This window comes from Drosophila subobscura, chromosome A, assembly GCF_008121235.1.
Source record: "Drosophila subobscura isolate 14011-0131.10 chromosome A, UCBerk_Dsub_1.0, whole genome shotgun sequence".
In the NCBI taxonomy this organism is placed as follows: domain Eukaryota; kingdom Metazoa; phylum Arthropoda; class Insecta; order Diptera; family Drosophilidae; genus Drosophila; species Drosophila subobscura.
Window position 1 is genome coordinate 4,516,829 of NC_048530.1, and position 26,142 is coordinate 4,542,970.

Genomic DNA, 26,142 nt, shown 5'->3' on the forward strand with positions numbered 1-26,142 from the left:
AGGGACAGATGGAGAGAGAGCGAGCAGCAGAAACAGACGGCCGTTGGCTCCTTCACTCCTTTGGCGCAAAACTTTGTCGTGCCGCAGCCCAAACGCAAACTCAACCCAAAGCACTGTCAAAGCAGAGCAGGGCGCACAAGATCAAGTTTAAATTTAATTTTAATTTAATAAGACGTTGCCTCAACCACCCACCCACCCAACTGGCGTCTCTTCGTGTCTGCTGTGCCCTTGCGCAATAATTTATCGCGCTTAAATGGCGACAAAATGTTCACTCTTATTGCGTTCTTAACAAATTTATTTTGCGTACGTGTCAACGCGTCGTCGTCGTCGTCCTTGTCGCCGTCGTCGTCGTCGTCTTCTTCAACGTCAGAGCGTGCAGTCGTCAGTGACAAGAGTGTCCCTTCCAGTTCCCAACGCATTCATATCCATATTCTCTGCGTTGTAGTAGTTCTCACTATGACTCCGACTCCGACTCTGGCTCTGGCCTTGCTTCCACTCCTCTTCCTACATCTCCTCCTCGTGGGGGGTCGTCTGCGCTGTGCCTTTGTTTGCTTAATTTATGGCATATAAATATTAGAGCGGGCTTATTTCAACTATTTAATTACTTCAGGTGTTGTGCGGGCTTGCGTGTCTTGTGGGGTGGTGTTGCTGGTGTGCATTTGACAGGGGGTGATAAGGTCGCTGTGTGGCATACAAAGATAATCCATTTGCATCAGACGATAAATAAATATATGATAATTTATGTCTTCTTGTAAAGGAAGACACTTGCATACATACATTTATGCATGTTGAGTATTTTGCCTGCATTTCCCAATAATTTAATGCGATTTTATAAATATTTAATTGACATTAAAGAGAGAGAGAGAGAGAGAGAAATCAATTCAAGCATTGATTATAATCAATAATTATTGAATAATTCATTCTGTGGCGTTTCTTCGACTGGCTTACCTAAGCCATTTCGCAGCTTCACTGGGAACGTCTATTATTCGCGGTTATCAAACGTCAGCAAGCTGTCGACAGCTGCCACTTGCCACAAGTTTGCTTGTACAATTTTCATCGCATCCGTTCTGGTCAGCTTCCTTTTCCATTCCACCTAGTGGCCACTTTTATAGATTGATTTTGATGGACTAAGACCTCACCCTATAAACGTTTACCGTGCTGCTAAAACCACTTTAGTACTGAGTGAAGATATGCAGAGTGTAATGAGATGAGCTCTCGGGATTACGTTACAAATAACATCAATCCTTAACTCACATTTGAACAGTACGTGGTTGCGAGGCAACTCACAGTCGAATCCAGCGAGTGCTTGCTCCTTCTTTTCTCTTTATGTTTCCTCTTTTGTGGACTACCTGCTGTTGCTGCTGTCGCGCGGTAAGCTTTGGTGAGCTTGTGCCTTGGATCAACAAGGAAGATTCGCATTTTACCAGCTCTCTTTTAGCTGCTCTCCTTTAAGTGTAAAGGGGAGATGGGTAACCGTCACCCAGAGAGTGTATAGAGGATTACGAGAGGAGACATTTCCCGTTTTAATTGCAGGCAGCGTCTAATGAGGCAGATATTGCTGCGTAAAAAAGTGCGTAAAACCGGGGAAGAGAGCGAAGCCGAAGGCTTAACTCGCTCGCTCGTTCGTTTGGACTACCTGCCTGGCAGTGAACTTAAGTGTTCCTTCCTCCATGCCTCCGGGCCAGCCCCCCTTTGGGGCATTCAACTGTCCATAAACTGTTATCCACGGCTTTCTGCCGTACTTCTCTCTGAGCTCGAGTCGTGGTTTGAGTGCTGGTGCTGGTGCCAGTGTGTAGACTGTGTCTGTGACTGTACCGACTATTCCAGCTGACGTTTATTTGACTGCAGCTAAACGTGACGCGAATGGGTATGGGCGGGTATGGGTGTGCTGCCATGATGGCTGGGCGTGGCACTTGTCGCGCGTAATTACACAGCACCCAGTGGTCTCCCCTCTCAACCGTTCAACCCAAATACACGCATAAAAGTCCTGGCTTGCAATAAAAGTTAATGCAGGGAACACAGAGCCCGGAACCCAATTAGAAAGTGTTTGGTTTAAAAAAGCTCAGCTAGGAGCTGCGGATGAAGCATTTATGGGTGGAAGGGAGAAGGGGTGCAGCGGGGTGGGTGTGTGCGAGATAAAGCTGTGTCAGTTGTTGTCGTCCGTGGTGTTTATAAAGTGCCAACAATGCAACGCCCTGCTCTTAGCTTCTTCCTGCTCCACCTACCCGCCACTCTCGCTCTCTCTTTCCCTCTCTCTCGCTAGCGTTCACGCGCACTCCCGCTCTCACGCTCTGCTGCTGGTTAAAGTTTTACGCGGAACTTTTGCCTTCTAACGGGACCGGGTGCAAAATGAAGCCGAATAAGCAGATTACAACTTTTATGACCTTGTGAAGGCGCCAAACTTGAAGCCAAAAGCCCTTGCTGGATGCCCTTGCAGCTCTAAGATTTTGTAGTTCGATCACTATAAAGGATCAGTAGAATCAGTGGTAGGTAATCAATGGTTCTAGGCTGCTATGCGCTCCCCTGGTGAAGCCCCCTCCCGTTTGAACTTTTTATTTTCGTTTATTATTGAGTTTTGCTGCTTATGTCATGCAACGGTAGAGCGAACGTAAAGAAAAGTAAATGGAACACAAGATTAGAAGAGAGCGAGCAGAGGAGAAAGAAAGAAAGAAAGAGCAACAACGACTCTCTGCCAGACGATTTTGTAACAAATTGCTGGCGTAAATCTTTGCTTCACCCAATGGCACCGCCCACAAATTGCAGCTGGAACGGCACTTGTATTAGAGAATGTTAATTCCAGTGAGAGGAAGATGCGACAGAGGGAAGGAGGAAGGAGCGAAGGTTCATGGATGCAGGAGTGCGTGACACATTTTTATGATTACCAGAGTCGAGGAGGGGCAGTCCATGCCATTCCACTGTTGCACCACTTTGTCAATACAGACAGACAGAGGGAGAGTGCGAGTGTGAGTGTGAGTGAGAGCGAGAGGGAGTTTTCATTTACGGGACTGCAGGTAGAGAAAGAGAAAGATGTTGGTGGAATGATGGGATGGTGGAATGGTGGGATGATGGGGAGTGGGATACGCAGCATTCCATTTCATTGTTGTGCTAGAGAAAGTTTCCGCTGTTGGGGAATATTTATACAACTTGGCTTGTTTAACTTGCACTAATTAAGTTTGCTCTGCCACACTCGGATGCTCCTCCAGGGGTGCTGCTCCCACTGCTACCCCCAAACCCACATTGCCGGGCTTCCGCGCTAATGTTCCGGGAGTTAATGTAGGCGGGGGCAACTGTACCGAAACAACAGCAGAAGCAGAAGCAGAAGGAGACAGTAGCCGGTAGTGGCCGGGGACATACTCGTAAAATACTCTCCGCAAACTTTATGACGTCTAAAGCCACGGACGGACCCAAGCACGAGGCATAGATCAAGTTAACCCGACTATATCGTTGCCTCCACAAAAACCCCACAACACACTGTAAAGGAAGGCTCTCCGTGGGAGTCATTGCTGTGTGCCACAAGTGGCCGAGTGCCAGAGCGTAGATTTGAAGCTTTGAAGACCAGTAGAGTCTTCACTGTACAGTGTACACACACACGCACACACACGCACGCACACATATATCATATTCTATAGGTCCTGATCCATGGCAGTTGCTTTAATTTAGTCATTCAAATGCACGACTTTGGCCAGGCCAGGCCAGTCCCGCCGCTGCCTTTTTCTTGTTAAACCAAACTCTTGGGCCAACCACAACCCTGGTACCCTGTACTACAATAGCGAAGGGGCATAATGCACCAAATGAATGGCAGAGAAGATCATTAAGTATCAGTGGTACCTCAGGGTAGCTCCAGGTCTGGATTTTCCTTTGCGTGTTTCGCTGCTAAAGGAATGGGTGTGTCCTGCAACCAACTACTCGATAATTTATAGCACTTTTGCCTGCCAACACACACACACTCTCACACACACACACAACTCAAGTGCACAATACGGTGGGAGGACCGGCAGACAGATGGCAGGCAGCGACGGACACAGACATGAACACCCGGACAGAGCAACGGACAGACAGACGGACAGACGGACAATCACGCCCGACATTTGTACAGCAAGCATGCATTATGTATACGCCATGCGTGTGCCATCCCCAACCCAAAACCCAAACACACAATCCCAGATCCAAGACCCCAACCCAACCCTTCAGCCATTCCATCAGAGGCGAGGCAATACTTCTCTGCCGAATGTCTGGCATCAAAATTTAATGTCTTTGGCAGCACAAATAGTTTTGTTGGCACCCATTTTTAAGCCGACAATCTCCGAGAGAGACAGAGAGAGAGAGAGAGAGAGAGGGAACAATGCCCGTGTCCAGCGAGTGCTGAGAGTCTGGGACACCCGCTGGGCCTTTGCTTTCTTGGCCATTGAGTTATGGCCTCCACACACACACTGGGGAGTGGGAAACTGTGGCTGTGGGGTATTGGTAGGGTGTTTATTTGGTGGCCTGATGGCCTTGGCACGTCCTTCGTATTGACCTGATGCAAAGGCAATTAATCACACCTGAGACATCTCTACATCGTCTTGGAGCGGGTTGCGGGTGGCTACCTAATTAAGTGCAATGACTGCGACTGGAAATACCAATTCTCCTTTCGTTTATCCCAATTCAACGTGCAGCCTATCGCAAGTGCCAGCACACGGATGTCTTTTGCAATGCCCCCAATGGTGCTGCCCCCGCGGAGGGCACCCGCCTGGCCGGACCCTGTGTGCCCAAGGAGAAGCGCTGCGATGGCTATCTCGATTGCCGCACCGGACGCGACGAGGACAACTGCAACGGCGTGGCCTGTCGCCTGGATCAGTTCCGTTGCGCCAACGGACACAAGTGCATCGATGCGGCCCTCAAATGCAATCATCGCGACGACTGCGGCGACAATTCGGATGAGCAAGGATGCAGTAAGTGCAGCCAGCGACCTATGCCCATCAGTGCCTCTCATCCACTTCTCTGTCACTTCTTTTTGTTGCAGACTTTCCGCCCTGCCATCACGCCCAGTTCCGGTGCACGAATGCTCTCTGCATTCCGTACAACTTCCACTGCGACGGCTATCACGATTGCGCGGACAAGAGCGACGAGGCCAATTGCACGGCCATCGCCTGTCCGGACAACAAGTTCCTTTGTCCACGCGGCGGCGTCAATGGTGCCCCCAAGTGCATCCTGAAGTCGCAGCTATGCGACGGCAAGCGCGACTGCGAGGATGGCAGCGATGAAGAGACCAACTGCTGTAAGTCTGCTGCCAGATTCCTGTCTTCCTCTCTCCTGTCTGCCATTTTAACCTTTCCCCTTCGTCAGCTATCGTCTCCTGTCCCGCGCTCAGTTGTGAGTTCAAGTGCGGACCCTCGCTGACGGGCGGCGTTTGCTACTGTCGACCCGGCCAGTCTCTGGCACCGGATAACCGCACCTGCGTGGATCTGGATGAGTGCGCCGAGTGGGGACACTGCGACCAGCTGTGCACCAACACCCTGGGCTCCTACACGTGCCAGTGCGCCCAGGGCTACACGCTGATCAACGACTCCAAGTGCATCGCCCCGGATGCCAATAACTTGCAGCTGATCTTTGCCCACGATCGGGCCATCATGCGAATGTTTGCCCACGGCGCCGATCCGCGAATTCTGGCCAATGCCACCGCCGCGGCGGGCGTCTCCTTTCACTACGCCCGCAACACGCTCTACTGGTCGGACATCAAGACGCGGAAGGTGCAGTCCCTGCCCCTCGATCCACTGAACAAGGCTGTCTCCCCCTTCGACCAGACGCTGCCCGGCACATGGGCGCCGGTGGCTCTGGCCGTCGACTGGGTGGGCGACAAGATCTATGTGGCTGACCTGGTGGGCCAGAAGATCGATGTCTTCGAGCTGAGCGGCCAGTGGCACGCTGTCGTCCTGGGCTCCAATCTAACCAGCCCCGCCGATCTGGCGCTCGACCCAACCGCTGGCCTCATGTTCGTCGCCGACGGCGGACAGGTGCTGCGCGCCCACATGGACGGCACCCACGCCCGATCGATTGTCTCCGAGGCGGCGTACAAGGCGAGCGGCGTGACCGTGGACATCATTGGCAAGCGGGTCTTCTGGTGCGACTCCCTGCTGGACTACATCGAGTCGGTGGACTACGAGGGCGCTCACCGCGTGATGGTGCTGCGGGGACAGCAGGTGCCGAGTCCGTCGCGACTGGCGCTCTTCGAGAATCGCATCTACTGGACGGACGCCACCAAGCAGGGCATCATGTCGGTGGACAAGTTCGAGGGTCCCAGCTCCATTCAGGTGACGTACAAGGCCAAGGATATCCGCGAGCCGAAGGGCATCATTGCGGTGCATGCGCTCAGCCAGCCGCGTGTCTCCAATCCCTGCGGCAACAACAATGGCGGCTGCAATCACATGTGCATCGTCACCGCCGTGAAGGGTGCGCCCACAGGGCTGGGCTTCCGCTGTGCCTGCTCCACGGGCTACCAGCTGGAGACGGACCTAAAGCTGTGCAAGCCCGTGGGCGAGTTCCTCATGTACTCGCAGCAGCGCTTCATCAAGGGCAAGGTGCTGGAGCCGGTCATCGAGGGTTTCAGCGACGCCATCATGCCGGTTGTGTCGCGACGTGCCCGCTTCGTGGGCCTCGACTTTGATGCGCGCGACGAGTTCATTTACTACTCGGATGTGCTGCAGGATGTGATCTATCGGGTGCACCGGAACGGCACCGGCCGGGAGATTGTGCTCGCCTCACAGAACGAGGGCGTCGAGGGCCTTGCCGTCGATTGGGCATCCAAGAATCTCTACTACATTGACTCCCGCAAGGGCACCCTCAATGTGCTCTCCACGCGCAATGTCACCCATCGACGCACTCTGCTCAAGAACCTGAAGCGGCCACGCGCCATTGTCGTCCATCCCAATCGGGGCTTCATCTTCTTCTCGGAGTGGGACAGACCGGCGAACATTACGCGAGCCAATACCGACGGCACCGGCCTGCTGGTCTTCAAGAACGTGACCCTCGGCTGGCCCAATGGCCTGTCCATTGACTTCAAGGAGGATCGCGTCTACTGGTGTGACGCCCTGCTCGACCATGTCCAGCACGCCAACCTGGATGGCACCGACATCAAGACGGTGAACTCACGCCTCGTCCGTCATCCGTTCTCGATTGTCATCCACAATGACTGGATGTACATCACGGACTGGAGGCTGGACGCCATTATTCGGCTGCACAAGCTCACCGGCGAGCAGGAGGAGATGATGGTGCGCGAGCCGCAGACCAATCGCCTCTATGGCGTCAAGGTGTACAGCCACGAGGTGCAGCGCATCGCGGACACACAGCCCTGCAATCGGAACAATGGCGGCTGCCAGAAGATTTGCTTCGCAGTGCCAATTGCACCGCAGAATGGCACCGGTGGGGAGATTGCACCGTCGGTGGGTCGCCTACAGGCACGCTGCTCCTGCCCCTACGGTGAGCGCCTGGCCGATGATCAGATGAGCTGTGTGCCCGATCCCAGTGCCGAGCCACCCGTCCAGCCATGCCCCAACTCGTGGGACTTTACCTGCAACAACCAGCGCTGCATACCCAAGTCGTGGGTGTGCGATGGCGACGATGACTGTCTGGACAACAGCGATGAGGAGCAGAACTGCACAAGTAAGTCCTCAGTCTTAAAATTAACTCATTTTTTCCGTTGCGCGTTGATTTTGTTTGATCTTCAGTGATCGCACACAACTATCGATAACATTTAGTTATGACCGCAAACTATCGTTCACACAATATTCACTTGTGAGAATAACAATAATGAATTTGCACTTGTTGTTGCATCCATTGCAGAGCCAACATGTGGATCAAACGAATTCCAATGCAGATCGGGACGCTGCATACCGCAGAATTTCCGCTGCGACCAGGAGAACGACTGCGGCGACAACTCAGATGAGCTGGAGTGCGGCAATGTGACATGCGGCACCTCGCAGTTCGCCTGCGCCAACGGCCGCTGCATCCCGAACATGTGGAAGTGCGACAGCGAGAACGATTGCGGCGACAGCAGCGACGAGGGTGACTTCTGTGCGGAGAAGACGTGCGCCTACTTCCAGTTCACGTGTCCGCGCACCGGCCACTGCATACCGCAGAGTTGGGTGTGCGACGGCGACGATGATTGCTTTGACAAGCAGGACGAGAAGGACTGTCCGCCGATCAGCTGTCTCACGAATCAGTTCAAGTGCTCCGACCTGCGGCAGTGCGTGGAGGAGTCGTACAAGTGCGACGGCATACCGGACTGCAACGATGGCAGCGACGAGGTCGGCTGCCCCTCGATGGGGCCCAACCAGTGCAACCTGGAGAAGCATTTCCGCTGCAAGTCGACGGGCTTCTGCATACCGATCGCCTGGCACTGTGACGGCTCCAACGATTGCTCCGATCACTCGGACGAGCAGGACTGCGGCCAGATAACCTGCGCCCAGAATTTCTTCAAGTGCAACAACACCAACTGCGTGTTCAAGGCGTACATCTGCGACGGCAAGGACGACTGCGGCGACAACTCGGACGAGGGTGCGGAGCACGCATGCGTGCCGCCACCCTTCAAGTGCCCCCACGGCCAGTGGCAGTGTCCGGGCGTCAGCGAGCGCTGCGTGAACATCACCTCCGTCTGCGACGACACGCAGGACTGCCCGAACGGTGCCGACGAGGGTGAGGGCTGTGACCTGGCCGAGTGCGAACACCAGACGGGGCAGTGCTCCAGCTTCTGCCAGAAGACACCAAACGGCGCGCTCTGCGTGTGCCCGCCCGGCTCGGAGATCGGCATTGATGGCTTCACCTGCATCGACACCAACGAGTGCGATCCCCCGGGACTCTGCTCGCAGCAGTGCACCAACACAAAGGGCTCGTACTTCTGCTCCTGCACGGATGGGTATGTCCTGGAGCCGAACAAGCACACCTGCAAGGCTGTCAACCACACGGCCGCCTTCCTGATCATCTCCAATCGGCACTCCATCCTGGTGGCAGACCTCAAGGAGCAGGGCCTCGAGCGGGTGCCCATCATCGTGGAGAATGTGGTGGCCACCGCCTCGAACATGCACACGGGCACCATCTTCTGGAGCGACATGAAGCTGAAGAAGATCTCGCGCCTGGACCGCGGCATGGAGCCGCAGGAGATCATTAACACGGGGCTGGATCTGGTCGAGGGACTCGCCTACGACTGGATAGCGCAGAATCTGTACTGGCTGGACAGCAAGCTCAACACCATCGAGGTGTCCGCCGAGAACGGTTCCAATCGATTGGTTCTGGTGCGCGAGAACATCACGCAGCCGCGCGGCATGTGCATCGATCCCAGTCCGGGTGCACGGTGGATCTTCTGGACCGACTGGGGGGAGAATCCGCGCGTCGAGCGCATCGGCATGGACGGCACAATGCGCAAGACGATCATCAACACAAAGATCTACTGGCCGAACGGCCTCACCCTGGACATAGCCACGAAGCGGGTCTACTTTGCCGACTCCAAGTTGGACTTTATTGATTTCTGCTACTACAATGGCACCGGGCGGCAGCAGGTGCTGGCCAGCAGCCACTATCTCCTGCATCCGCACTCGTTGTCCCTGTTCGAGGACACGCTCTACTGGACGGACCGCCAGCTGAACCGTGTGCTCTCGGCGAACAAGTTCCGTGGCAAGAACCAGACCGTCGTCTCTCATCTGATTAGCCAGCCGCTGTCCATACACGTGCACCATGCCAGCCTGCAGCCCATGCATCCGAATCCGTGTGCCCAGGCCAAGTGCCAGCATCTGTGCCTGCTCAGTCCGAGCGTCACCGAGGGCTACTCGTGCAAGTGCAAGCCCGGCTTCAAGCTGCTCAGCGAGGGTCGCTGCATCGAGGAGGAGAATCCATTCCTGATGGTCGTCAAGGGCACACAGATAGTCGATCTGCCGCTGAATGGAGGCGATGCACGCGCCGGCGCCCTGGCACCCGTCATTGGCATTGAGAGCAGCACCGGACTGGACTTTGATCGCAAGGGCGAGACGCTGTACTGGGTGCAGGGGCGCGAGGATGATGACGAGAACTGCACCATCTACACGACGCCCTACGGCGGCGGCAACAAGACACTCTTCCTGGGCGCAGACAATGGCATTGTGGGCGCCCCCTACACCATTGCCTTCGACTGGCTGGGCCGCAATCTGTACATTGGCAACCGCGTGGCCAGCAACATCGAGGCGGTGCGCGTGGATGGCAAGCAGAAGTATCGCACCATCATCCTGGCCAACGACGGTTACCCCAACTCGGTGTCGCGGCCCAAGCAGATTGTGCTCGATCCCAGCGAGGGCAAGCTCTTCTGGATCGACAACGGGGTGCTCGAGGTGCCCGTGAAGATTGGACGCGTCGACATGAATGGCCAGAATGCGCAGCTGCTGTTCCAGGATCTCACCCATCCGGAGAGCATTGCCGTGGACATTGAGAAGAAAATGTTGTACTACAGCTCCAGCAATCCGCCGGTTATCGGCTCGATGGACTACAACGGGGAGGATCACATGATCATCATGACGGACGGCCATCCCATTGCCAAGCCACGCAGCTTGGGCATCCTCGACCATCGGCTGTACTATCTGGACCCTGTCTACGAGAAGATTGTGCGCGTGGACCTGCCCAAGGGCGACAATCCCAAGACAATTGTCGACAACGAGCCCGATCTGCGCTCGATGATGATCTACAAGAAGCGCGCCACCATGCAGCATCCCTGCCAGACGAACAACGGCGGCTGCAAGCATCTGTGCATCCCCGGGCCAGCGGCATCGCGCACCTGCGCCTGCGGCATTGGCTACCGCAAGGAGAACGAGATCAATTGCGTGGCCTACAAGACATTCGCCGTCGTCTCGCAGCTGGACATGATCCGCGGCTACAGCCTGAGCGACAGCTCCGAGGCCATGGTGCCCGTCAGCGGACCGGGCCATCACATTCTCCACGTGGACGTGATGTATCGGGAGCAGTGGATCTACTGGGCGGAGTTCAATCGCGGCTACTGGAACGGCATCTTCCGCTCGCGACCGAACGGCACCGATCTGCAGCATGTGGTCAAGGATGGCATTGGCAGCAATGGCATCCGCGGCCTCACCATCGACTGGGTGGCCGGCAACATGTACTTCACGAATGTCTATCCGCACGAGAACTACGTGGAGGTGAGCTGGCTGGATGGCAGCAATCGCAAGGTGCTGGTGAAGACAACCAACGATGCGCCGCGCGAGCTGGCAGTGGATCCGATCAAGCGGCTGCTCTATTGGATCGACTATGGCCAGCATCCGCGCATTGGCAAGGCGCTGCTCGATGGCAGCAAGTGGACACCGCTGGTCACCTCGGGCATATCCCTGCCGCGCGACCTCACCATCGACATGCAGACGCACGACATCTACTGGGTGGACTCAAAGCTGGACACCATACAGAAGATCTCGTACAGCGGCGCCAATCGCAAGGTCATTCGTCGCGATCTGCCCAGCCCCATTGGCATTGCCGTCTACCTGAACGATGTCTACTGGGTGGACCGCAATCTGATGACCGTCTTCAAGGCATCCAAGCACAACACCAACGACTCGGTGGTCACGCGAGTGCGCACCAACCTCGACAAGCTGCGCGACATTGCCATCTACAACATCAACAATCAGCCGCAGGACGACAGCAATCCGTGCGCCCATCTGGGCAACGGCGGCTGCGACCAGCTCTGCTTCAGCTTCCCCCCCGACTCTGTCACGGGCGGACGCAACTTCCGCTGCGAGTGTGCCACCGGCAAGCTGGCGCCGGATGAGCGCAAGTGTGAGTCGGTCAATGAGTATCTGGTGTTTGCCACACGCACCGAGATCCGAGCTGTGAACCTCGATCCACACTCCACGGAGGTGCCGTTTACGCCGCTCACAAATCTCACCAATGTGGTGGGCCTGGACTTTGACTTTGCCGACAATCGGATGCTGTACACCCAGATCCGACCCTGGGCCAAGATTGCCTACACAAAGGCGAACAAGCCGAGCCACAGCGACATCACGGTCGTCCTCAACAAGGGCATCAATCCCGAGGGCATCGCCTACGACTGGACGCAGCACAAGATCTACTGGACGGACAGCTCGAACAACTCGATCTATGCCATGAATCTCGATGGCACTGAGCTGGTGATGATTGCGCGGGTCGAGCGACCGCGAGCCATCGTCCTGGACCCATGCAACGGGACACTGTTCTTCACGGACTGGGGACGCTTCGGGACATCGGGCAAGATCTTTCGCACCACAATGGCCGGCTCGCTGAAGCGGGCCATCGTGGATAAGGATCTGTCGCAGCCCAGCGGCCTGGCCATTGACTATGACGAGCGGCGGCTCTACTGGACGGATGCGGTGCGCGAGAAGATCGAACGCAGCGACCTGGAGGGCCGCAATCGAGAGCTCCTGGTGGCCGCCACCATCTACCCCTTTGCCATCACCGTTTTCCGCAACTACATCTACTGGACGGATCTGCAGCTGCGCGGCGTCTATCGTGCCGAGAAGCACACGGGCGCCAGCATGGTGGAGATGGTGAAGCGGCTGGAGGACTCGCCGCGCGACATTCGCATCTACAGCGCCGACAGGCAGAAGTGCGACGTCAATCCGTGTCGCATCAACAACGGCGGCTGTGCCCAGAGCTGCCACCCGGCGCCCAACGGCAAGGCCGAGTGCAAGTGCGACGACAACACGAAGGTGGTCAACGAGGGTCGAATGTGTGCGCCGCGCAACAATACGTGCGAGGCGAGCAAGTTCTACTGCCAGAACGGGCGCTGCATCTCGCGGATGTGGTCCTGCGACGGTGACGACGATTGTGGCGACAACTCCGACGAGGATCCCAACTATTGCGCGTACCATTCGTGCTCGCCGAACGAGTTCCGCTGCAACAACGGCCGCTGCATCTTCAAGTCGTGGAAGTGCGATCACGAGAATGACTGCAAGGATGGCTCCGATGAGCTGGGCTGCACCTATCCGCCCTGCGTGGACGGGGAGTTTACGTGCGGCAACGGGCGCTGCATACCGCAGGCGCAGGTCTGCAACGGGGTGAACGATTGCAAGGACAATGCCACCTCTGATGAGACGCACGAGCGCTGTCCCATGAACACCACCTGTCCGGCGAATCATCTCAAGTGCGAGAAGACAAACATCTGCGTGGAGCCGTACTGGCTCTGCGACGGCGACAACGATTGCGGCGACAACTCCGACGAGGATCCGCTGCACTGCGGCCAGCGCACCTGCCCCACCAACAGCTTCCGTTGCCCCAATCATCGCTGCATACCCGCCACTTGGTACTGCGACGGAGACGACGATTGCGGCGACGGTGCCGACGAGCCGCCAGATTACTGCAAGTCCGAGGGTCGCACCTGCTTCGGGGATCTCTTCACCTGCGACAATGGCAACTGCATACCGAGAATTTACATCTGCGACGGGGACAACGATTGCCTGGACAACAGCGACGAGGATAATCGACATCAGTGCAGTGCGTAATCCTCATTTATCCCCCCCCCCCCCACTTGCATCTTTATATTCCTTTTCTTTTCGTTTGCTCAGATGATCGCAAGTGCGATGAGGAGACTGAGTTTACGTGCGTGGAGAACAAATCGTGGCAGCGGGCTCAGTGCATACCCAAGAAGTGGATCTGCGATGGTGACCCCGACTGCGTGGACGGTGCCGATGAGAACACAACCCTTCACAATTGTGCCACACAGCAGCCATGCGGCGAGGATATGTTCACCTGCGGCAATGGCAGGTGCATCAATAAGGTAAGTCCAACAAGCAAGCCGAGTCCAACCCAAACACACACATTCCTCACTCACTCTCACTCTCGCTCTCTGTGATGCAGGGCTGGCTGTGTGATCACGACAACGATTGCGGCGATGGCACTGACGAGGGCAAATTCTGCAATTCCAAGTACAAGACCTGCTCGCCGCAGGAGTTCACGTGCCAGAACTTCAAGTGCATTCGCAATCAGTATCGCTGCGATGGCGAGGACGATTGTGGCGATCATTCGGATGAGGTGAACTGCAAGAAGGACAATGTCACCTGTCCGCAGGGTCAGTTTGCCTGCACCAATGGTCAGTGCATTGAGTACAGTCTCGTGTGCAACAAGTATCCCGACTGCTCGGATGAGTCCGATGAGCCCGCCCACTGCAATGTCGACGAGTGCGCCAAGGTGGAGATCAATCAGTGCGGCCACAAGTGTGTGGATACGCTGACCAGCTACTATTGTGACTGCAACGAAGGCTACAAGTGAGTAGAGGCGCGACCCTTGATGCGTCTCACAAGCTAACATTCAATGCGAATCCTTTACAGACTGCTGGCTGATGGCAAGGCGTGCGCGGATGTGGACGAGTGCCTGGAGCAGCCGGGCGCCTGCTCGCAACACTGCTCGAATACGCCGGGCAGCTTCTACTGCAAGTGCGACGAGACCTACTACGAGCGGCAGAATGACGAGCACACGTGCAAGCGCAAGGATAACATACCGCCGTGGCTGATCTTCACCAACAAGTATTACGTGCGCAACATGTCCGTGGATGGGCATCAGTACAATCTGATGCACCAGGACCTGATGAACGTTGTGGCGTTGGACTTTGACATACGCGAGGAGTACATGTACTTCTGTGACGTGACGGCCAAGACGATATTCAGGGCCAAGTACACGGGACCCGAGGACGAGACGCCGCCGGAGCGTGAGGCTGTCATCAGGCACGACTCGCACGGGCTGGAGGGCATCGCCATTGACTGGGTGGGCCGCAAGCTGTACTGGCTGGATCGTCACTCGAAGAACCTGGACGTCTCCGAGCTGGACGGCACCAAGCGGAAGACCCTGCGCAGCGGCGTTGTCGATCCCCGAGCGATTGTGGTGCATCCGGGCATTGGCTACTTGTACTTCACCTCGTGGCATCTGCAGGCCTACATCGCCAAGATGGGCATGGATGGCTCCAACTTTACGCGCATTCTCAACTGGAACGATGGCATCGCCTGGCCCAATGCCCTGTCCATCGATTACTTCACGGACCGCATCTACTGGGCGGATGCCCATCTGGACTACATTGCGTACGCCGATCTGGAGGGACGCCATCGGCACACAGTGCTCTCGGGCAACCGCGTGCCGCATGTGTTTGCCCTGAGCCTGTTCGATGATTTCATTTACTGGAGCGACTGGAACCTGAAGGCCATTGTGCGGGCCAATAAGTTCCACGGAGCGAACTATACCGTCCTGAGGAACACCACCCACCGACCCTACGATATACATATCAACCATCCGCTGCGACAGCTGCCCTACACGAATCCCTGCGGCACGAACAACGGCGGCTGCTCGCACCTCTGCCTGATCGCACCGCCGCCCGAGTCCACGTACCTCAACATCGAGGGCTACATCGAGGAGGGGGCCCCGATCTACAAGTGCGCCTGCCCCAATCAATTCTACTTGGCACGCGACTCGAAGACCTGCATTGCCAACTGCACAGCGGGCCAGCACCTGTGCGGCGGCCGCGATGAGAAGTGCATTCCCTGGTTCTGGAAGTGTGACGGCGAGAAGGACTGCAAGGATGGCAGCGACGAGCCGGCCACATGCGCACCGCGACACTGCCGCGCCGGCACCTTCCAGTGCAAGAACACCAACTGCACGCCCTCGGCGACCATTTGTGATGGCGTCGACGACTGTGGGGATCGCAGCGATGAGCAGAACTGCGAGCTGCCCTGCCCGCTCTCCGATTTCAAGTGCAAGTCCAGCGGACGCTGCATCCTCGACAGTTGGCGCTGCGACGGCGACGCTGACTGCAAGGATGGCAGCGACGAGGATCCCGCCGTGTGCTGTAAGTTGCCAAAGGCGAACTGCGAACCGAAATCACAGTCCATTAATGATTAATCCATTTATCTTTGAGCAGTCAAGCGCACGTGTGACCCGAAGACAGAGTTTGCCTGCAAGAACGGCCGCTGCATACCGCAGCTGTGGATGTGCGACTTTGACAATGATTGCGGCGATGATTCCGATGAGCCGGCGTACATGTGCCGCCAGAGGAACTGCACCACCGGTTGGCAGCGGTGTCCGGGCCAGTCCAACTATCGCTGCATTCCCAAATGGTTGTTCTGCGACGGCAAGGACGATTGTCGCGACAACAGCGATGAGCTGCCAGAGAACTGTCCCAAATGCTCGACGGAGACGGACTTCAAGTGCGGCAACAATCGATGCATACCCAAGTGAGTAGCGAGTGCAGCGAGGAGGAGTCCCTGAATTGCATTTTCAACTCTCCACCTTCCACAGGCAATGGATGTGCGACTTTGCGGACGATTGCGGCGATGCCAGTGACGAGAACGAGGCCATATGCAAGGGACGCTATCGGGAGTGCTCCGAATCGGAGTTCCGCTGCGGCAACGGCAAGTGCATCTCGTCGCGTTGGCAGTGCGATCACGAGGACGATTGTGGCGACAACTCGGACGAGATGCACTGCGAGGGCTATCAGTGCAAGAACGGAACGTTCCAGTGCGCCTCGGGCCACTGCATTGCCTCCTATTTCCGCTGCGATGGGGATCGCGATTGCCGCGACATGTCCGACGAGGTGGGCTGCCCGCCGCGCTTCCCCGGCGGCCGCTACTGCCCGGAGTCGCGCTTCCAGTGCAACAACAATCTGTGCGTATCCCTCTCGGATCTCTGCGACGGCACCGACGACTGCGGCGATGGCAGCGACGAGGACCCGAACGTCTGCAGCGACTTCAACTGTGACACCCTGCGGCGCTTCCAGTGCGCCAACCACCGATGCGTGGCCCGCTACCAGATCTGCGACGGTGTCGACAACTGCGGCGACGGCAGCGACGAGAACAACATGACCCTGTGCGCCAGCAAGCAGAAGCCCTGCGATCTCTACACACAGTTCCAGTGCGCCAACAAGCACTGCATCGAGCGGTCGCAGGTGTGCGACTTCTCGGACGACTGCACCGATGCCAGCGACGAGCTGGGCTGCCATCACACGGCCAGCTGCTCGGAGCAGACGCGCGGCGGCTGCCAGCATCACTGCCACAATCTGACAGACGGCGGCTACATCTGCACCTGCTATCCGGGCTACATCATTGCCCACGACAACAAGAAGAAGTGCGCGGACGTGGACGAGTGCCTCACGCGGCAGCACACGTGCTCGCATCAGTGCCACAATCTGAATGGCACCTACTCGTGCAGCTGCCGCGAGGGCTTCCATCTGGCGGATGGGGCCAGCGGCGTCTGCCGCGCGGAGAAGGAGGATGTCGTCCTGGTCTTTGCCAATGGCCAGGAGATACGCGGCCTCGATCTGCAGAAGCGCGAGGAGTTCGATGTGATTGCCGCCGAGAAGCGCATCGAGGCGCTGGACTATGACGCCCAGCAGCAGATCATCTTCTGGGCGGACAGCTATGACAAGACCATCAAGCGCTCCTACATGGTCAACGCCATCGATGGGCGGGCCAAGATTGGCTTTGCCCAGGACCTGAACATGAAGGGCGGCTCCAAGCCGACGGCCGTGGCCGTCGACTGGCTCGCCTCGAATCTCTACTGGACGGAGATGGATCGCACGGGCTCCAAGCCACGCGGCCGTGTCATGGTGGCCAAGACGGACGGACGCTACCGTCGCTCGATCGTGAATGCGGGACTGGAGGTGCCCACCTCCATAGCGGTGAACCCACAGCTGGGACGCATCTACTGGTCGGATGCGGGCTCTGCGCCCAAGATCGAGGTGTCCTGGATGGACGGCTCCAAGCGGCGACCCCTAATCACTGTACAGATTCGACATCCCGCCGGACTGACCATCGACTACTCGCAGGATCACATCATCTACTGGGTGGACACGAAGCTGAATGTCATCGAGTCCATGCGGGCCGATGGCTCCATGCGCAAGGCCATCGTGAAGGGCGATCAGCTGCGACATCCCGTCTCGCTGGATCTCTTCGAGTCCAATATGTTCTGGGTGACGCGCGACACCGGCGAACTGCTGCGGCAGGATAAGTTCGGTCGCGGCGTTCAGGTGGTGCTCCACCGCAACCTGGTGAATCCGTCCGGCCTCAAGGTCTACCACGACAAGCGCTACAACACCTCGCTGCCGAATCCCTGCGACAACTCCACCTGCTCCCATCTCTGCCTGCTGGTGCCGGGCGGCCGACGCTGCGCCTGCCCCGACACCTCCGGCCCGCTGCCCTCCCACCGCAGCACCGCTGAGGTCATCTGTGACGCTGCCGCCGAGCATCCGCGTCCAGCGCCGCGCATCTGTCCCTGCCAGAACGGCGGACTGTGCAAGGAGAACGAACAGGGTGAGCTCGTCTGCGAGTGCCTGGCCGAGTTCCGCGGCGAACACTGCGAGAAGAGCACCACGGGCGCCTTCGGCCATGGCGGAGCGAATGTCACCGCCGTCGTTGTGCCCATTATGGTCATACTGCTGGTAATGATGGCCGCCGCCGGCGCCTGGTATGTCATTCGCAAGCGTCCATTGTAAGTATTCCCCCGCCCACCCATCCGGCCGGCAGATAAATCAGAAATAAATCTTCTTCTATCCCCATTTTAGTGGCAAGTTGGCGCGCATGCCAGCGATGACATCGTCGCAGAGCGTCACCTTCCGGCACGGCTCGAATGTGGAGTTCAGCGAGAGCGGCTTTCCGGGTGCCTCGGCCCCGGGAGCGGCCGATGTGGCGCCCATTGAGGGCTACAACCTGCAGACGGTGAACGCGAACAAGGCGCGCGACTTTGCCAATCCCATGTACGATGCCGTGCAGTCGGGCACCACCACGGACCCAGGCATGGGCAATGGATCGGGTGAGTAGCTTCTACCTCAACATAGGGATACAGAGCTTGACTAATCCGTTCTCCTGCTCCTGCTCCTGCTCTTTGCAGGCATCTACGATGTACCCGGAGAGCCGGGCAAGTCCAAGGCGATGGGCCATCCGCATGCCACGAGCGGCGGCTCCTTTACGGAGCCCGCCTCTGCCATCATTGCCCCGAGCAGCATCACGCACAAGTCGTCGCCGCAGCTGCAGCTGCGTACGCGGGAGCTGGACCCCTCCGCCGATACCGGCAAGGACACGCAGTTCCTTGTGGAGGAAGACAAGTCCGAGTGCTGATATCAAGCCCGTCAAGCTGCTGCCGTCGTCCCGCAGCATCGGCAGCCGCGGCAGCGTCCCCGCGAGCCGGACAACAGCTATCCGCTGCACACATAACACAGACTTATCCAGCAGCAGCAGCAGCAGCAGCCCGGACAGGTACAGGGACAGGGACAGGGACGCACTAGTAGTAGACATCACAAATCCTGGCAGGCAGCCACCGGCAAGCTTACCACCAAGGTCTAGCCTTGCCCCCCGAAAACCACAGCCGCACACACACACATAAGTAGGAGGAGGAGGAGGAGGCAGCTGGAGGGATTCAGTAACGAAAGAGAAACATATCCACAACCACTAAGTAAAGCGGGAAGCGGAGAGCACCCCAAAAACGATGGATGATGAGTGGTGGTTGAAAACAAAAATCTGTTGCAATTATTATTATATATAAAACAAAACAAACAAAAAAACACCACTATAAATATATATGTATACACCTACACACACACACAAACACACACATGCAAGCTTGGATCAGAGCAAGAGAAAGAGAAAGCAGCGCTCCACTCTCCCTCTCTCTGGATAGCACATTCTTGGACCAAAGGTGTAACCATCGACTCCCTTCGAGCCAAGAGCCAAGAGCGTCCAGACACACACACACACACACACACACTTTTGTAAAGCCAATTTTTGTAATTTTTTTTTTAGAACAAAACGAAAAACAAAAGAAAAACCGAAAATGAATGTACGTAAAATATGTAATTTTTTTTTTTTTGCTACTTGAAATGTTTTTTGCGACAAAAGTGAAATTTGTATAAAAAAAAGGATGATATGTGTAGATGATATATTTTTCTGAAAGCTAAATGACAATATTAACTTTATATATGTATATGTATGTGTGTGTATCAGAAGCAGCATATAATACATATTTACATATTTGTATGTATTATGTATGTACAATGAGTGTATATGTATGTATGTATGTCTATTATCTATATGCAAGGCGTCAAAAGCAAACATTCCACAAAAAACAAACAAACAAATAGGCAAAACAGCAAAGCTTGAATTTCTTATATTTTTATAAAAATAAACTTGATTAAAAAGAACGCCTAAAAATATACATACAAAAGGCCAAGCAAAAAGAAAAAGAAGAAGAAAGAAACAGATTAATAATAATAATTGTGTGTACTAAATGCATTCCCACATACATACATATATGTGTATGTATGCATGTATATGTATATATTTATAATAATTAATTTAATTATTTATTCATGAGCAGAACCCACAGCAACACAAACCCACACAAACACACACACACACACATACACATGAAAGTGCCGAAAGATAGCCTGCTTTTGAAGAGAGAGAGAGAGAGAGAGCGCAAGCACTGCTTGTTGTACTGCTTGCTTACGATCAACTGTTAGCTTCACTGGAACTGCTTTTCCTGCTTGTCTCTTCTGATTCTGGCTATACTTTTTGGTTCAAAACCAGACATTCCACACACACACACACACGCACATACACATAAACAACCGCCTCTGCAGCAAAGAAAAGCGTAGCTTTTTCTCTGTCTCTTTATTTTTTATTGTTGGTTTTCTTCCCCTGCGACACAGAAACAATTTTCGTTCTTTTGCTTTCGCCTCCGCTTTGTGTGTGTGCGTGCCTGTGTGAAAACTGTTTAAGAGCCTGTAGCGCGTGTTTTTCTATACACATGTGTGTATTTTCTATATATATATATATATAAATATAAATATATTTTATTTTTTAATTATATCATCGATTTATGAATGTGTATTATGATTTACGATTTATTTTTTGGTCGTCGAAAGCCGTACATTTTTTTAAACTATTCGTTCTCTGTGCAAAATCTGTGCTTCCCTTCATTTAAGCGTGTTTTAGCATAAATTTTAGTGAAAGAAGAAGATGGAAAGGAAAGAAGAGGAAAGGAAAGGATGTGGATCGTTGGAACTTAGCTCTGTATGTGCCAGTCGGGCCATACACACACATTGCTATAAATAAATAAATCGAAACGATATATATATATATATACATATATGCATATGCATATACATATGTATGCATATGTGTGTGTATATATTTGTGAAGTTAATTGTATATTTAATGTCAAGCTATATAACGAATACGAAAACCAGAAATAATAAGAGTAAAACTACTTATAACGAAATGAAAACTATTTGTTGAAAGAATAAAACCTTTTTTTTATTACACAACCGAACGGGTAGAGGGCTGAGTGGGAGGGGGGTCAGAAATTAAGAGTGAATAAAGAATCCTAATCAACAAGGAAAATGTCAAAAGATCGCCATAAACGATGAGTAAACATTAACATTCAAGGCCAAGAGCTGGAGCTAGTGCCATGGGTATACTGAATACGTTCGTGTTGCTTGCTGGGCCTCTACCCAGAGTTACTTATCAAAGGATATATGTACATATGTAAATGCTTCACAGTTTTAATCCTTATCAATCTGTAGCTGTTTTTATTATTACTTTGTATAAATCCAAATCGAAACAATCATCCAGAGACTCCCTATGCCTCTTAAGACTCGTCCTATCATTCTTTTTCTATATTTTAGGTACATCTATCATCTATTTTCTTATAAATACTTATCCATATATTGATCCACTTCCCCCTTAGGTCTCTATATAGAGTACATACAATATACAGCGTTGGGTTGACAGCGACAAAACATTTATGTAAATATTGCAAGACAAATGTACACACAAAATGTATGCATGTACATGACGATGAACATATAAATTGCCTTTACATTGTACAACAAATAATGAAACAAACATGCATTTGTACATACATTTTGTATGCCTAAATGTACATAAAGAATTGACAGCTTAAAACTTGCACAATGCACAGAGGAGCGAGTGATTGGCTTGGGTTGCAGGCAGGGTGCACGGGTGTTAATAAATAAAATGTCGCAGTTGGGGGGCCTAATGCTATGGACCTAGGACTTAGGACAGCTGTTGGACTTATACTTCTAGAATGGGTGTAGGGTGTGGCTCATGTCTTGGGCTGAGGCAGTTTATAAGCGAACTTAACCTAACCGTATATCGGGGCTGAAGGTGGAGATGAGGCTGGATTTAGGGACTAATGGCTACTGCTACTGCTGCTGCTGCTGCTGCTGCTGGTGCGGCGGCTGCTGCTGCTGTGGAGGCTGTGAATGTTTGGCTAGTCGCTCGTTTTCAGGCGCTTGACGGGCCCGTCGCTGCCCTGCGAGTTGGAGTCCTCCGAGAAGGGCATGCTGGAGACAAAGTCCGCTCCCTGGCTATCCGACACCACAGAGAAACCTGCAGGAAGAGAGAGAAAGAGAGTCGACCATTAGCTGGAGGCTTGGGTTCACTCATCGACGTCTTACAGGTATTGGAGTCCTCAGCGGTGAGGCCCCCATAGCTGGGCGTTATCTGTGGCGGAGTGGGCGTGCCCTTCTGCGAGTTCTCCTTGTCGCTCAGCTTCGTGCTCAGCGGCTGCAGCTTGGACTTCTTTTCGCTGGTGCAGGCAATGGGCACCCATTTGTAGATCTTCATGGTCGTGTCGCTGATGGTCACCCACTTTTTCTCCCAGTGCCGCACCTTGTCCACGGCCTGCATCACCCGCTTGATGTCATCCTTGGCCCGGCTGCGCGTCTCCGCCCGCACGCTACGCGACATGGCTATCTCGCTCGCTCGCTCACTCCTGCCCTGGCTCTAGCTGTCGCTGTCTCTGTCTAGCCACCACCAGGTGCGATGCGATAGCGTCTGCTGCACCTAATCCTGGTGAAGCATAAAAGGCTCTGTGCGGCTCTGATGCTCCTCGAAGGCGGCCGGTTCTCCGGTTGTGTGAGAGTTGCAACCGGCTCAATGGAAGGCGCTGGCAGTGCTCGCGGTTAGCTGATGGTATTACCGGGAAAAAAAACTCCACAACGCGATGCGAAAAACTTTTTCAGTGTTGTCGGCCGCCCGTGGTATTGTTGATATTCGATACGGATGATATTTTTGATACGATAGTATCGGTGAGATATTTGACTTGGCAAAAATCGATATTTGACCAAATGGGGGAAATTTGGGAAAAAGTTCCTTACAAACTGCCAATTCACAATATTATAATATTATTCATTCGCAAAAGGATGAGGAAATTTCCCAGACTGTTTACCAACAGGCGAGAGTTTCCCTGTCACAAATTGCCCATTCACAATGGCACCAATTGTCCATTCACAATGCGACCAAATTGCCATTCACAATGAGACACAATTACCAATTCACAATAGTACAAAATTACTCATTCACAATGGAAACTGGTTTTTTTATTATTATTTTTTGCCATACACACGTAGATTAAATAGTAGAACTTTGTATATGGAAAAGTGGACGTAACGAGTCAAGCAAAAGGTGTGCGCGACGACGCGACGCTACTGGAAAACACTTGGATCGCGGAAAACTATGCGTATGCGGGACTAATTTTTTTTATATTTATTTTTTCGTAATCGACACGCCAGAATAGTGCATAAAGCATAAAGGGAATGCCGTTCAAGTGTCGGAGTGTGTGTGAAAGTGGAGTTTCCGAATCAGGCGATTAAGATCGTGTCCCCGCCTTTGCCCCGCCCGGCCCCGTCTGACACCCGCAACCCGCTATCCACGAACCGTGCCACCAATCAAAAATAATTATTTTGCAGGCAACGACGCCGCTGTAAGGAAATATCGCAAAAAAATAAAAATACGACAGAAAGAGAGAAGAGAAAAAAATAATGCAGAAACAACGTGTGTTTGTGATAGGGCAAAGGAAGCAGAGGCAGTGGCATCAGCAGAGGGGCATTTGGAAGAAGAGGCAAAAAGAAGGAATGAAATGAACGAGAGCAGAGCCAAAGAAAACGAGCCGAAACGTCGCGTCTTGTGCACAGTGTCGGGTGGGGAAACCGTTTTCGGCGCTGGCTGGAAATACAACAAAATATGCATGAAAAATAGGGAAAGTCAACGTTGGCTGCGCTGCCATGCAGCTGTCGCTGCTGCGCCCCACACAAACACACGCATGGGAGCACACACAGACAGGGCAAACACGCGCTCGCTTGTGCGTGTGTATGTGAAAATTAAATGCATTTTTTTACAAACACAAAAAAAGAAACAATAAATCTATAGGGGAAAACCCATCAGGAAATATTGAATGAGAATGAAAATAGTGGTTCTTTTTTGCATTTGCTTTTGCTTTTGCCTTTGGCTGATCTTAAATTGGCTAACACGCATGCACACAGTCATAGGCTAGAGTTGGATCATAATCCGTGTGTGTGTGCTGTGCGTGCAAACTAGGTTGATAAGAAGGAACCGCTAACTCTGCTCTTTTGGCCAGTTAGGAGCCAAATTGACAGCTCTGTCAGCAGCAGTTTTTGCCCAAAAGTATTTCTGTGTGTACGTGTGTCTCTCTCCCTCTCTCTCTCTCTTTCTGTGTTTGTGTTTATTCTGAAATTCTAATTCCTGTAAATCCCTCCACCCCTACCAAACCAGCAGCAACTTCTCCAAGAACTTTCCGCTGAAAGAGTGCAAATTGAGAGCAGAATTTCCCCCCACATCCGTGACCGCGTGTTTATGTGTTAGTGTGTGTGTACCCCTCTACTCTCCAGCGCCACCGTCGATCCCATTTCACGCGTCGCCGCTTCGTCTCGCCGTCTCGCACTCTTCACGTGTGTGTGTGCGTGTGTCGCCATCTCCCTCTGATGCACCACTAGCCCGAACAGCAGCAACAGCAACAGCCAAGGGGCCAGGCAGAAACCTAGCCAACTGTATCCGTCATCAAACAACAACAACAGCTACAGCAACAACATAAACAACAGGCCGCAGCAGCAGCGGCACACAGAAAACGCATTTCATTGCCAACTACTGACGAAACGGTCAACGACATTGCAACATAGAAGCTACAACAACAACAACAACAAAAGCAGCAGTAACTACAACAACAAGAAAACCGCTATAGAGAGACCACAGCGAGCCGCCAAGCCAGCCGCCACATAGAAAAGCATAGAAAATAAAAATGCCCAGATGCGATGTGAAAACGCGTTACATTCCTGCGACTTTCGCCTGGATTGTGCTGCTCCTAACCACATTTCTGTTCTTCTATTATCCGTAAGTAATTTTTTGTTGAATCAAGAAGCTTTCATTACTTATGTTTATTTTTCCCCCTACCCCTTAGTATAAGAGAAATTTCGTATAAAGTTGTGCATGAAATAGTGATCTCTGGAACTGACAAACAAGACATCGAATAGGGAGCGAGTCAAGATATAAACTCAAGATCCAAGCAGTCCGCGTATGCCGTTCCTTAGGGTTGTGCTTAATAAAAATGCTTTTATCAAAATGAATTTGTATATGGAACTGTATCCGCATTTAGTTTGCGACAAACCCATGAATATTTCAGGATGTTTCATGACAATGCCTTACACTTACATAAACATACATAAGTTTACGCTACCACCAACCAAATTGCTAAAGAAACTGGGGGAGAAGCGTGCTAATAATAATCCATAGAGTCTTACTCTGGCTTGTGCTTTTCCTGCCCGCATTTCCATGCTTTATAGAGGGTGGTCGGGGGTGTTATGCATTATGTGGGACAGCATGCTTGTGGGCAGCAGCATCATTCCTCCCACCACCCACCTCCCCCCTTCCATTTATAGTGCATGTCTTAGTCATCTCCCAGAGGCCGGCCACTTTCCCACCACCTCCAAAACGCTCTGCTCCTTTTGCTGTGGAACGCGTTTTCTTCCATCTTTCTTGCTTTGCTTTTGGCCGAAAAATGTTGGTCATGTTTTGTAGCCATAAAAAAAGAGCTAACTGGTCAGTCACATCTGGTCACACTAATGCGTCCGCTTATGCCTGGGGGTGCCATACGATTTACCCGCTAAAGCAAGTTCTCTGATTGACAAAGTACATTACTCGTAATGCACATGGTAATGTGCCATTTCAATGGCAAATCTCACGAGTTCCATTCACGCGTTTGGATATTTTGGCAGTTCCTGGATAGAAGAAGAACCCTGTCAATGGGCATGGAGGGAAAAGAGCAACAACATTCAGTAGAGCGTAGTGTTCGCAATTAGCACATGAACAACGGATA

At 53.3% G+C, this 26,142-nt stretch overlaps 3 protein-coding genes across 5 annotated transcripts in view; 2 read left to right on the forward strand and 1 right to left on the reverse strand.

Annotated features, from left to right (window-relative positions):
• Positions 1 to 19,379, forward strand: part of LOC117889865 (low-density lipoprotein receptor-related protein 2) — a 111,051-nt gene extending 91,672 nt beyond the window's left edge. The window contains exons 4-14 of the mRNA XM_034794376.1: positions 4,656 to 4,931; positions 5,003 to 5,257; positions 5,326 to 7,638; positions 7,819 to 13,467; positions 13,539 to 13,750; positions 13,831 to 14,237; positions 14,301 to 15,805; positions 15,878 to 16,190; positions 16,255 to 18,441; positions 18,515 to 18,762; positions 18,841 to 19,379. Of these exons, the coding sequence (XP_034650267.1) occupies positions 4,656 to 4,931; positions 5,003 to 5,257; positions 5,326 to 7,638; positions 7,819 to 13,467; positions 13,539 to 13,750; positions 13,831 to 14,237; positions 14,301 to 15,805; positions 15,878 to 16,190; positions 16,255 to 18,441; positions 18,515 to 18,762; positions 18,841 to 19,067 (13,592 nt within the window). The 3' untranslated portion in view covers positions 19,068 to 19,379. The remainder of the gene's footprint in view (positions 1 to 4,655; positions 4,932 to 5,002; positions 5,258 to 5,325; positions 7,639 to 7,818; positions 13,468 to 13,538; positions 13,751 to 13,830; positions 14,238 to 14,300; positions 15,806 to 15,877; positions 16,191 to 16,254; positions 18,442 to 18,514; positions 18,763 to 18,840) is intronic.
• A 1,862-nt stretch (positions 19,380 to 21,241) lies between these two features.
• Positions 21,242 to 23,014, reverse strand: LOC117889907 (B-cell CLL/lymphoma 7 protein family member A). The gene is made up of 3 exons (XM_034794433.1): positions 22,430 to 23,014; positions 22,223 to 22,361; positions 21,242 to 22,192 (listed from the first exon to the last, which is right to left on the reverse strand). The coding sequence occupies exons 1-2, from the start codon at positions 22,719 to 22,721 to the stop codon at positions 22,243 to 22,245; spliced, it is 411 nt and encodes a 136-aa protein (XP_034650324.1). The 5' UTR covers positions 22,722 to 23,014; the 3' UTR covers positions 21,242 to 22,192; positions 22,223 to 22,242.
• Positions 23,015 to 23,352: 338 nt separating this feature from the next.
• Positions 23,353 to 26,142, forward strand: part of LOC117889886 (neurogenic protein mastermind) — a 32,482-nt gene continuing 29,692 nt past the window's right edge. Inside the window, exons 1-2 of one of the 3 annotated variants that reach the window (XM_034794399.1) lie at positions 23,353 to 23,736; positions 24,549 to 25,160. In XM_034794399.1, coding sequence (XP_034650290.1) covers positions 25,069 to 25,160 — 92 coding nt within the window. In that variant the 5' untranslated portion in view covers positions 23,353 to 23,736; positions 24,549 to 25,068. The remainder of the gene's footprint in view (positions 23,737 to 24,548; positions 25,161 to 26,142) is intronic. The other 2 variants (XR_004648550.1, XR_004648549.1) reach the window with 2 other exon arrangements.